Source organism: Ursus americanus, chromosome 21 (assembly GCF_024610735.1).
Source record: "Ursus americanus isolate L20-20 chromosome 21, mUrsAme1.1.p, whole genome shotgun sequence".
NCBI lineage: Eukaryota > Metazoa > Chordata > Mammalia > Carnivora > Ursidae > Ursus > Ursus americanus.
This window is the reverse complement of record NC_142147.1, coordinates 26635652-26649431: the sequence shown is the minus strand read 5'-3', so window position 1 is coordinate 26649431 and position 13780 is coordinate 26635652. Positions and strand designations below refer to the sequence as shown.

The following is a 13780-nucleotide window of genomic DNA, read 5'->3' as shown; positions in this document are numbered from 1 at the left end:
ACAAGTTAGAAAGGGCACTCATTCAAGGTGAGAAACAATAAGGAAACATTAGAGAAAGATTCCTATCCCTTTATATAACACATACTGGAACAGAAAGAAATGATTTGATTTAGGAGCCCTAATGCTGGTTCTAGCTTAAGAGACCTAAGCAAGTTATTTCAACAACCTGGGACTCAGTTTCCTCTTCACTAAGATAACTGGGCCATATCGTGAAAGGCAACCTTAAGGCTGCTCTCCTCTCTCTGCTTTCAAGGCAAACACAGTAGTCACTAATTCTCTACAGCTGATCCTTGAAGTGGCCGAAGAATTTTTCTCAGCAGAAACATTCCAGGCAGCCATTAGCAAGTCTTGGAATAAATATAAGGCCTTAAGAAAGTGGTTTCCAAACCTGACTGATCAAAATCACTGGGAGAGTTTTGATATATGTAGGTCACCCCCGAAATATCCTGATGGAGTACGTACATTTCGGGTAAAGCCTGACAATTGGATTTTTATAAACATTTTCTAGATGACTCAATATTCCAATTTTCTCCAAATTTCAAAGCAATATTTTTTTTAAGAAAGGTTTTTGGCCTTGTTACGTTTTTCTAAAGCAAGTACAAATATTGCCCTTAATCTGGTTGCCCTTGAAAAAAGTTGCACCTATTTTGTTAGCTTTTAGAACAATTTTCCACAAGGTCAAATGCGTATATACATTTGCTTCTTAATTTTAAAATTTAACATCTAAGCTTTATGGTGTGAACAATCACCTGATAAAAAGATGCAATTAAACTTTAATGGATCTGCAAATGATTGGTTAGGTCTTTTTAAAAGTTTCCTTTATTTCAATTTAATATTCAGAAATAACTTTCTAGTTTACACAGACACACATTTGAAGAATAAGCTTGTTTAACTGCTTTACCACTATGTAGTCTGGCACCATAAAAATCTCATTATATGAGACCAGTCTGTTTTTTTGTTGTTCTGGCGGGGGCGGGGCGGGGGGGGAATAAGACACTTAACATTGCTATTGCATATCCCATTTCCCCTCGAGAAAATTTATTATGAAATATTTCACTCAAAAATACACTAAAATCATGTACTACTCATTGAGCCACCAGCCAGCTTTAGCAAATCTGAACATTTTACCCTACTCATTTTATTTTACATTTGTTAATATTACAAATTCAGTTGAAGCCCTCTGCCTCAATCCCATTTCCCTACTCTCCATCCCAGGAGTAACCAAAACTCAAAACTGCTGTTCATCATTGCCATGCCATGTCTTTACTACATATATTGAGACAACTGTTTTTGAATGTTTTAAGCTTTATATAAGTATTATACTATATTCCTGCTTTTTTCATTCAACACCTTTGGGTATTACATTCTGACAAGAAATTCTAATTCAGTTATATTCATTGCTAATATAGTATCTCACTTGTGAAGATACCACAACTTACCTATTCTTTTTGTGGACATATAGATTATTCCCAATGTTTTCATATTAGAAATAATGCTGTAATGAACTCTTATAAACATCCCTTGCTAAATGGACAAGATTCTTGATCAGATTCAGGTTTTTCAGTTTTTATTTTGTTTTGTCTTAGCAAATACACTTCATAGGTGGTGGTATGAACTTTCATCAAGAAGTATGTAATTATTTTTTTTTAAGATTTTATTTATTTATTTGACAGAGATAGAGACAGCCAGCGAGAGAGGGAACACAAGCAGGGGGAGTGGGAGAGGAAGAAGCAGGCTCATAGTGGAGGAGCCTGATGTGGGGCTCGATCCCATAACGCCAGGATCACGCCCTGAGCCGAAGGCAGACGCTTAACCGCTGTGCCACCCAGGCGCCCCAAGAAGTATGTAATTATTTCTGGTGGTTGTCTCTCTTTTGTGACAGCATCGATGATGATCATCAGGGATTACAAAAGGGCAATATTCTAATTTTTCCATTCTTTATTTATTAGCTGGACTTGTCCTCTAAGGAGCATATGTACATTGGGTACATACTGGGTAACCAAGAGTTCCTTTGGAAGGAACTTACCAATAACTCCTCCAGAAGGAACTACTGGTAGGAAAGGCAGGACAAATGTTTCTTTCCTTTTATTAACCAGTTTTCAAAATGAGACCCTAGTATGCTCCAGAGATGACCAATGGAGTTTTTAAAACTTTGTTTAGTACTTATGAACTCACTGGGACTCCTGGGTGGCACAATCAGTTAAGCGTCCGATTCTTGATTTCAGCTCAGGTCATGATCTCAGCATCATGAGATCAAGCTCCATGTCAGGCTCCGCACTCAGTGTGGAGGCTGCTTGAGATTCTCTCTCTCCCTCTCTCTCTGACCCTCTCCCTGCTCACTTTTGCACGCACACTCTCGCCCTCTCTCTCTCAAATAAATAAATAAAATCTTTAGATAAAAAAATTAGGAACTCGCTGATATAAACTTACTTGGTATATTCAATTATAATTATTCTTATTAATGCTCAAATTTCCTTATTTTGGGGCACAAGAAAAAGCCACTTCTGGTGGCTACTAAATCCTTTTAACATGACCTCTGGAGTTTTCGTTTTCTGGCACAGTAAGACATTTCAGGCTTATTTGGGGCACAATGTGGGCTCACGGGTGCTCAAGACAAGGATGCCTACTATCACCATCCAATTATAGGTACAGTGTAGTAAAGAAAGAAGAAAAAAAAATTATTAAGGACGGAAAGTTAAGGAATTGCCATTGCTTACAGACAATAGTATTGACTATATGGAAGCAATGGAGCCTACAGGGACTCTTTGAACCAAATGCAATAACGTTGCTAAGGAGATAAATATGCAAAAAGGAATTATATTTCTGTATATCTAAAACCTAATTATTAAAGTTTTAGCAGTGCTATCTGCAATAGGAAGAAGAGCTCCAAGGAACCTGTAAATTTCACCAAAGGTTTGTAAGACTTTATAGAGAACACTGTAAAATTCTAAAGAACATAAGGAAATGAAGTGCTATACTGTACTGACGGAAGGGAAGACTACTATGGACAGGTAAATGAGTATAGCATGCCAGGCCGGAACGGGAAAGAAATAGACAACGCAAGCCCAGCCTGGAGAGGGTCACCAGCCTACTACTGCCATAGGAAAATGTGGATCCAGTGTTGCCAAATCCTTCCGATTTTCCAAGAGAAACTAGAAATCCAGATTGCCACAAGAAGTTCCTTGATTTTTATGTCGGCAGCAAATTCAAAAAATTTAACGTACTGTGCAAAACAAAACACAACTGTGAAAGAATCTGGCCTCCAAGCCATCATTTTTTACTCCGGCAATCTACCCATTTCTTTAGATACTCAACTTTATTTCTGGGTCTTATTTAAGCCAGACACATGACAGGTTACAAACCCTACAGGAAATTTATCACCGCTTCTGTTGTAAAAATGTTGAGGATGCAGTCTTTCACATTACTAAGAGACTCCTAGATAAAAGACCCATATAAGAAAATCTATTTTAGGGGTGCCTGGCTGTTTCAGTTGGAAGAGCACAAAACTCTTGCTCTTGGGGTCGTGAGTTTGAGGCCCACATCTGGTGTAGAGATTACATACATACATAAATAAATGAAAATCTATTTTGGAATTCAGTAATTTTTCAGAAAAAATGTTTTGTTGTTCTTGAGGAAATGGTAAAAATCAGTAATATCTGAGTTTTCTATGTGCAAAACATAAACCATTTACTAATCTATTAATCTTCATAATAACCCCACACAGTTGTATGAAGATGGTCCCCATTTTACAGATGAGGAAACTGAGAAAAGAAAGGTTAAGGATCGGGACATGACTGGGTGGCTCAGTCAGTCAAGCCTCTGCCTTCAGCTCAGGTCATGATCCCAGGTTCCTGGGATAGAGCTCTGCGGGCCCAGGCTCCTTGCTCAGCGGGGAGCCTGCTTCTCCCTCTGCCTGTAGCTTCCCCTGCTTGTGCGTTCCCTCTCTCTCAACAAATAAATAAAATCTTAAAAAAGGGCGGGGGGAGGGGAGGTTAAGGATCTTGCTCAAAATCACAGATAGTAAAGTAACGAAGCCAGAATTTACATCCAGGAAATCTGGTTCCTGTAGTCACGCTCTTAAATTCTGGTTTTAACAACCACATAACTGAATTCTTTTTCTTGGCTTAGCTGCCTCTCCAACAGCAAGCACAGTGACTTTGGGTTCTGAATTCTTCCTTAAATAGTTTTTTTAATAGATGTATGTCACCTCAAATCCACTGTACAGCAGGTCAGGGCTAAAGTAATTAAATACTGAATAAATTTATTTAGATTTAACGTATACAAAGAATGAATCAGTTTTAGAGTTATATAAAGTTGAGTTCTAATCCTCTCCCTAATATTTGCTAGCTGTGTGAATTTAAACAAGTCCCTTAATCTCTGAATCTCAGTTTTCTCATGCAATATGAGTATATTACCTACCTCGTGGGTTTTATTATAAAATTTGAAAGACTTTTCAAATGTGGCTACTAGAAATTTTTAAATTATACATCTGGCTCGTATTTTTATTTCTATTGAACAGCATCAAGCTAGATACTGCAGTAAAAAGTAAAAAGAAACAGGTGAAATTAGTTTGAATAATAGATTTTATTTAACCCAATATAGCTAAAATATCATTTCAACATATAATCAACACAAAAATTATTGGTTAGATATTTTACAACTTTCTTTTGTACTAAGGCTTCTAAATACAGTATATATTTTACACTTACAGCACATCTCAATTTGTATACTACATATCCATCAGAAATATTTTAACTGTATCTAGATTTCATAAAATTTACAATTGATAAAGTAGATTCACATACCCAAGTTGACTAAAACATTTAAAAGTTTTCCAGTAACTGCATCAGATACCCCCCAAAATTTTATTATCCTTTAATATTCACCTCAGTTGAACTAGCCACATTTCAAGAGACCAGGGGCTATGTAGCTACTGGCTATCCTAATGAACAGCACAAGTCTCACAAGTCTAATAAAATGCAATAAACGGTAGCTGTTTTTACACATAATTAAATGAAAATGGTACTGTGATTCATACATGCAGGTGAGAGAACCTAGATAGGAATCTTTTTATGGGTACATTATAAAGGAATTTCTGATGGGCAGGGTATCAAATTACTGATTTGATAGTGCCCTGACTTATTCAAATAGAGGAAACAGATTAAGGGACTTAAAATTATGATTCCTATTCCCATTCAGAAAAACCTTTTCTTTGGTACCACAATTTTAGTAGTTTCCTTGAATATTAACACTTTCCACCTAAGAATTAAATGTTTTATCAAATAATTAAATTCCAGAACACCCAAAAAATACCGTCTAGTAAAGTTGGAAAGCATATTTTATTTAAACATAGTAATGACTCTCAGAATTATAGAGTGCTCTTCCACAAAATGAAATATCATCAGTCTTAAATCTATTGTATGATTTTAAATCCAAAAGTTGGTCTTTAAAGAACTTCTTTAACTCAATGATGTTAATAGTGGTTATTTCTGAGTGTAGGGATTAAGAGTCTCCCCCTCTCCACCCTTGACTATCTTTTACAGCCCAACATATCAGATTTCTGTAAATCTAACCTAAATGCACCACTTAAAATCAACCAACAAAAATATATGGACATCTATTTGGTTTATACTATGACATGCACTAAATGTACAACCACCTGGATCGCTTTTTGATGTGGTAAAAGCATATAACGTGTTCTATTCAGAGGAGACAGCTGTTGTTTTTGTTTGCCTAGTACCTGGTCCTCCTTTCCTCTGATATTAACACCTCAATTTTCCTTTGGGAAATTAATGCTCCCCCACTCTCAGTCTTGTATTTCTAGAGAAAGTTACCTCATTCCCAGCCCCAAGATAAGCATAAAACTAACCCAAGTCAGTCTGATAGGATTCAATCCTATTACTGTTTTGTTTTAACTCAGAGGTGGGGGGGGGGAGATCTCTTTTCACTGGACTTACTGAGCTGAACAAACGATAAACACGGCCATCTTTCCAGGTAAATTAAATATATCAAAACATTAACAATAGTTATCTTTGAATAATGGAAATATGGGTGGTATTTTTCTCCCAATGTTGCACATTCTTTTAATTTTGCAGTCTTTTCTTTAAAAACCTATTTAGCATATAATACAATTCTTAAAGTAAGTGAGATAGAATTAAATAGCATTAATAAGAATTAAAAACAACCCACTATACCCTTCCCTGTGACTCAGTCCCCCTTATCGTGTATAAACATGGAAAGAAGAAAGCAGTACTAAGAATATCATTCTCAGAGCTTAAACTGGCTATATCTAATAATATGCATTTGTGTGTAGAAGAAAATCAGGAGGCAGACCTGCATTGTGGCTACAGCATCAAGTAATGAGGTAATTACGGCAAAATCCATAAATGCTACTATGTGGCAACCACTTAATTTCTTTTACTTAGAAACATGTTCTAAGCATTCCTCCTTATACCATCTTACATACAGAATATAATTAAGGAAACATTTAGCAAACATTTCTTAAATATTCATTATAGTCCAGCCCCTTTGACAGACCAGTCACAAGCTTCTAGTTAATCCTGGTTAATCTTTAAACAAGCTAGTTGCCACCATCAAAACATACTCTAATTCACATAATGAGATTCCCAGTGGAAAGCACAACTGACAGCAATATCATGCCTTTCCAGGTCTGCAACTTTCTCAATTCTCCCCTCAGTTCCACAATGATCAGACTACATGACTATCAAAAGTATCCTGTCTTCCCTGACAGGAAAAGACTGACCGACCCTCCCTGAGCTACTGTCATTCAAACAAGAGTACCCTTGCTAGATGTGGTCTCAGCCCAGCCTACCTGTCCAAAGTGAGCAGGGTAGCCCAGCATGTGCATATATAGTAATTTTGCCACATTCCGACACCGGTATGTATTGTCTTCTTCTCTAAAAGATGATCGGATTGCAGCACATTCTTTCTGGATCATTTCTCGTTCTTCGGCTTGCGTTCGGGCTGTCCGGATGGTCCGGATCAGCTCCCGCAATCTGATGGGGGCTGGCATCCTCTGGATATGGAAAAACATTAAATAAAAATGTTCACATTTTTTACTACCAAAACCATTCACACAACTTCCCACAAAAATTTCTAATTTTTAAGAATTTAAGATTTGCTAAGTCCAATGATACAAAGCTTCAGCAAAGCTATTACATAAAAACTCAACTCAGTACATTTCTGGAAAGAATACAAACAAGTGTTAAGTATTAAATTAAGCAAGATAAGACACAGAATATACCAATATGTAAAATCCATCATAATTATCAAAATATCTTAGGAACAAACTCAACCCAAATCTTTTTTCAATCCTTAAAGTAATTAAGAAAAGGTCTATGCCTAACCTTAAAGAAGACAAATATTTTCTGCTCAACTGTTAATATAATACAACAAATTAATTTTTGTTTACTATGTGAGTTTAGGAGTCAAGGTTAATTTTTTTCTCCATATAGAAATCTAGTTGTCCCAGCACCATTTGTTGAAGGAATACCCTTTCTCCTATTGACTAAACTTGGCCTCTCAACAAAATTTAATTCAAAATGGGTCATAGCCCTAAACAATAAAGCCAAAACTAAAAATCTTCCACTAGAAAACATAGGAGGAAATCTCTGGGAACTTAGGTTAAGCAGAGATTTCATATACAACAAGCACAAAATATGAAAGAAATAATAAATCTGACTTGACAAAATGCTAAAACTTTTGCTTTTCAAAAGATGCAAATAAAGCAAGCAAATAAGGCAAATAAAATTCCTATCTTACAAAGGACATGTATTCAGAATATATAATTTTACAACTCAATAATAAAACATCTTTATAAAAAATGAGTAAAAGATCTGGAGAGACACTTCTCAAAGAAGATATATGAATGGCTATAAACACATGAGAACATGCTCAGCGTCATTAGTCAGCAGGGAACTGCAAATTAAAACTGTAAGACAGCACCCTACACCATTAGAATGGCTAAAATTTAAAAGACTGGCCATACCAAGTGTTGATGTAAAACTAACTTTCTTTTTTTCTCATTTTTTAAATTCATTTATAATTACTAAAAACCCAGGAACAACTCAAATGTCCAAAACTGGTAATTAATAATGGTATACCCACATAAATGAATACTTCTCAGAATAAAACAGAACCAACACAACATGCAAGAGTCTCAAAAACATTATGCTGAGCAAACAAACAGGAATAAGAAAGTACACACTGTATGATTTCACTTACAAGAAACTCTAGGCTAATCTATAGCAATGCTAAAGAGATCAATGATTGCCTAGGGTTGAGGGTGGGGATGGGAATCAACTGGGATGCAAGGAAACCTTTTGGGGTGACAAATGTTTATGATGGGTATATGACCTCTCAAAATTCATTGAAATTAACACTTAAAACAAGTGCATTTTATTGTATGTATATTATACCTTAATAATGTTAAGAAAAATGATAAAAATTAGATAAAAACATCATTACAATCATCTTCAGTACATACAAGCTGTGAAATCCTTAAACCAGTAATTCTCAAAATTGTTTCTAATAGCACAAACCAGGAAGATATCCCAGTCCCATTAGTTCACTATAGCATCACTCCTCAAGGTAGGGATAGTATATCAGGAACTTACAAGAGTTTTCTAGGTATTGGTATGTTCCTTCCTATGGCCCTCTTAAGATCACATTACTAGGGGCGCCTGGGTGGCACAGCGGTTAAGCGTCTGCCTTCGGCTCAGGGCGTGATCCTGGCGTTGTGGGATCGAGCCCCACATCAGGCTCTTCTGCTATGAGCCTGCTTCTTCCTCTCCCACTCCCCCTGCTTGTGTTCCCTCTCTCGCTGGCTGTCTCTATCTCTGTCGAATAAATAAATAAAATCTTTAAAAAAAAATTAAAAAAAAAAAAAAAAAAGATCACATTACTAAACTATATAAAGCTACCTGTATAATATTTTGTTACTTTTTAATAGAAATACTGTGGCCCTAGTGTTTGAACATTTGTACATTCACTGTCTTCATTATTTCATTTGTCCCAACCCATTTTGAAGTAAGGGCAGAGATCATTACCCCTGCTTTGCCCGTGAAGAAACGTCATCTCAGAGCAATTGTGCAACTTAAGATCACAAAGGTGGTAAGTGACAGGGTCAGCACCTGAACTCCAAGGATTAGAACTCCAAGGCTAGAGTTCTTCTCAATACTTCAAAAATGAACATTATCTTTACAGATAATATTATATGATTGCTAGGATTTGTTTCAAAATACTCCAGGGGAAAATAAGTATTGAGGAAAAAAATGAAACAAAATGGACAAAATGTTGATCACTGCTGGGGGCATATGGTAAGTATATGAAGTTGCATTGTATTACTCTATTTTCACGTATATTAGACATTTTCATAATCAAAAGCTTTTTAAATGTCAAAAAGTGGGGTGCCTGGGTGGCTCAGTCGGCTAAACCTCTGCCTTCAGATCAGGTCATGATCCCAGGACCCTGGGATCCAACCCCATGTCAGGCTCTCTGCTCAGATGGAAGCCTGCTTCTGCCTACTCTGCCTGCTTGTGCTCCCTCCTTCCCTCTCTCTCAAATAAATAAATAAAATCTTTAAAAATATAATAAGTAATAAAAATAAATAAAGTCAAAAAGCTTCAATAAACAAAGCATTTAAGTCCTTAAAATTTTTTATAAATTGAGGCACCTGGGTAGTCAGTCGGTTAAGCATCTGATTTGGTTTTGGCTCAAGTCCTGACCTCACGGCTCATGGTCACGATCCAGTCCCGCATCCAGGCTCTGTGCTTAGCATGAGTCTGCTTGGATATTCTTCCCCCTCTGCCCCTTACTCTGCTCACACACATGCGTGCGCAAGCGCGCGTACTCTCTCTCCCTCTCTCTCCCTCAAATAAATACATCTTTAAAAAAAATCTTATTTGGGTGCCTGGCTGGCTTGGTGGGAGATCATGTGACTCTTGATCTCAAGGTTATGAGTTCAAGCCCCACATGGGGTGCAGAGATGACCTAAATAAATAAAGATTTTTTTAAAGAAAGAATTTTATTTATCATTAACCCAAATTTCGTGTGTGGGGAACAAAAGAAGACTACGGCAACTAAATCAATCAAGGTCAAGTATTGTAATACTCTGCTGGAAAATAACTTTTCTCTATGAAGGCCTCAATGAATCTATGAAGCAAACAAGACTATCAGAAAAAGCCCAAATCTATTTCCAAAACACTTAGTCCAAAAAGGGGGGGAAAAGTCACAAGAGTTTAAGCCAACTGAGAGAAAAACAAGTTACCCAGAGCAATTTCTCAGTTCAGCCACAGAGTCACAGACTTACAGTTTATGCCACTAGCTTTTTATGGAGGAAACTGACCAGACTGTTAACTACCTTGTACAAGGTCAAAGAATTAGTTACTAGCCTGACTCACATCTTGTGATTCCCCCAATCAGCACTCTTTCTCCAGGCTATCTCTAGAGAAAAGCAGTAATTTTTTTCCTTGGCTGTGACAACTTACTTCTACTTATTTCTTTTTTTTATCACAAGAAAATGTCTTAGTAGGCATGAATGAAAAAGTTCATTTACATAATAAAGAATTAGTATATTTCAAAATACATTCTAAGTTCAAAACTAAACAAAAAGTTCTAGTTCCGGGGAAGATGGAGTAAACACACTCCATGGAGACGCCTGTCTCTCCTTCTGACCACAACTATAAATCCTGGATAAAATGTGTGGCACAGCAACCCAAGGACTCAGAAAAGTAAATGACAGCGCATTCGAGAAAGACAGCAGAATTTGAAGTTCCATCAAAATGGCGAGAGGTTATCATTTTTCCTCCAGTACTGCCCAGCCTAGACCCAATGACAAGCCGAAACCCAGAAATGCTCACTGAGTACAGACAAGGCGCTCTAAGAAAAACCCTCTCTTTCTGGTCCAGGAAGCAGGAAAAGAAGGTAGAAATTCTCTTTTGGCTTTTTATTTTTTCCTTCCCTCCACCCCTGCCTCTAGCCAACCCTGCAATGGCGGTGGCTGTGGCAGAACAGCAATGAATTAACAGGCAGGCATCTAAAAACTGGGGAAGGGGAACTCATCTCTCTGACCAGAGGAGCTGTGATCCTAAGAGTGTGGAGTAAATCACTTTCTATTCTCCCACTCCACGATAAAAGAATTCACCAAGAAAATACAACAACCCTAATTGCAAATACAGAGTTATACATAGAGTTACATAACTCTATATATAATAGAGTTAAAAAATACATGAATAAAAAATTGACAGATACCAAAGATATCCCAATTATAGAGACTTCAACATGCCCCCTAAGTAAATGATAAAATTACAGAGTATCAGCAAAGATATAAAAGACCTGAATGCCATCATCAACTGACTGGATCTAACCAATAGTTATGGAACAACTCAATCAACAATGGCAAAACAAACATTCTTTTCAAGTGCAAACAGAACATTCACCAAAATAGACCATGTCCTGGGTCATTAAAAAAAAAAAAGTTTATAAATTAAATGAATGGAAATCATATAGTCTCTGACCATTAATAGAATTAAATTAGAAATCAATTAACAGAAAGCTAACTGGAAAATTTTCCATGGACTTGGAAATTTAAACATTCCCAAATAATCCACTGGTGAAAGAGGAAATATCAAGGGACATTGGTAAATATATGGAACTGAACAAAAACATAAACACACATTAAAATTTGTGGTACACACTTAGGTAGTGCTTGATGGAAAATGAACAGCATTAAATTCTTGTGTCAGAACAGAAGAAACATCTCAAGCAATCTAAGCTTCTATTTAAGAAACTAGGAAAAGAGAAAAATAAATCAAAGAGAAGTAGGAAAAAAGCATATAACAAAAAACAGAAATCAATAAAATTAAAAACAGAAATCAGGTCAAGTCAACGAAACCAAAGGCCAGTTCTCTGAGAAGACTAATAAAATTGATAAACCTCTAGCTAGATGATAAAAGAGAAACAACCCAAATTACCAGTATTAGTAACGAAAGTGGATATCACCACACACATTAAAAGGAATTAATTAGGTGATACTATGGCATCACAGTGCACATCACAACTGGACATTCATATGCAAAAAAACTGAATCTCAACCTAAATCTCACACCTTATACAAATATCAACTCAAAATGGAGCACACATCTAAATGTAAAATACGCAACTATAAAAAACTGTTAGAAGATGACAGAGGAGGGGCGCCTGGGTGGCTCAGTCTTTAAGCGTCTGCCTTCGGCTAAGGGCATGAGCCCCATGTTCTGGGATTGAGCCCCACATCAGGCTCCTCTGCTAGGAGCCTGCTTCTTCCTCTCCCACTCCCCCTGCTTATGTTCCCTCTCTCGCTGGCTGTCAAATAAATAAATAAAATCTTAAAAAAAAAAAAAAAAAAGATGACAGAGGAGAAAATCTTCATTACCTGGGGTTAGGCAAAGAGTTCTTGGACGTAATAACAAAGTCACATCCATGAAAGAATAAATCATAAAACTGGACTTCATAAAAATTACACTTTTGCACATTAAAAAACATTGTTAAGAAAATGAAAACACAAGTTACAGATTGGGATATTTACAAATTGCATATCCAACAAAGGACTTGTAATCAAACTATAAAAAGGAACTCTCAAAACACAGCAGTTAAACCCAATTTTTAAAAATGGGCATTAAGTTTTGAGAATCTTGAATTCAGAAAGCAGCAGGATCAAAATCTTTCACCAAGAAAGTGAAAAAAAAAAAAAAGTTTAACAGTTCAAGGCCCATTAACTACAGTTAACAGAGAAAACAGTATCATAACTAATATCAACACAAGCATTATTTATATCCATTTCAAAGGGAGAAGAGAGAATGTAAAAAATATGGAATCAGAAGTTAGCCTCACGCATCTCTTTTTCCTCTCCTTACTCAAGTCGTCGTCGCACTATCCCAGAGATGACCTAAGTAATAGGGAAACATGTTATACCAAAAAGTTGCCAACTCTCATTCAACAAATATTTGCTGAGCCTTCTCTGTGTCAGGCATTGCGATAAACGCTGGCGACTGCCAAGGTCATGATCTCTACCCTTAAGAACTCAGAAGTCTAGTGAGGAAAACAGATTTTTACAATTTCAGCAATATAAAAAGGCAGCAAGAACCGCTTTTGCTGACCAGTGACAGAACAGAAAATTGTATTTATAGTAAGCTAAAGTGTGTCATGGTCAAACATTCAATATATTTAGAAAGTTCTTCTTTTGCAAAATTAAGTTCCTTCTTGATTAATCCAACAACTCCAAAATTCCACATAGAAAGAGATCGATAGCACAGTACCAGTCCACAATTTCTCATCCTAACCCTTTAAAAATAAAACTTAGAATTTTCTGAATTTTAGAAAGGTAATGCAGTGCATATATTATAGGTCATAACTCACCTACTATGTCCGGGGTAGCAGTTCCATTATATAAAAAATATTTCTGCAGCAACATGTGTGAATATTCATTCACACCAAATGAGAAAAAATAAATACTACAGCCTCATGTCTGGTCACATCAGATTTTTAACACCAAAAGAATTATGAAAACTCCTGGGTTTTTGGTTTTGTTTAATTTCAGAAACTGAGATAAAGGATTGTGGAGATTTTACCCTTATTTAAGGACCCTAATCATTGTTAAAAATGTTTAACTGAGCCACACAGGCCCCCTGTAAAAGAACCTATTCTTTAGAGATACAAAAATGCAGTAAGAAAATAAGAACATGCATGTGAAACATAAAGATCAACAAAGTGGGACATCTGG

The 13780-nt window shown here is 36.3% G+C and overlaps 1 protein-coding gene across 1 annotated transcript in view; it reads right to left on the bottom strand.

Moving 5' to 3' along the window:
- AP1G1 (adaptor related protein complex 1 subunit gamma 1) overlaps positions 1-13780 on the bottom strand; it is a 75096-nt gene that overhangs the window by 46675 nt on the left and 14641 nt on the right. The window contains exon 2 of the mRNA XM_045810215.2: positions 6833-7036. Coding sequence (XP_045666171.1) covers positions 6833-7033 — 201 coding nt within the window. The 5' untranslated portion in view covers positions 7034-7036. The remainder of the gene's footprint in view (positions 1-6832; positions 7037-13780) is intronic.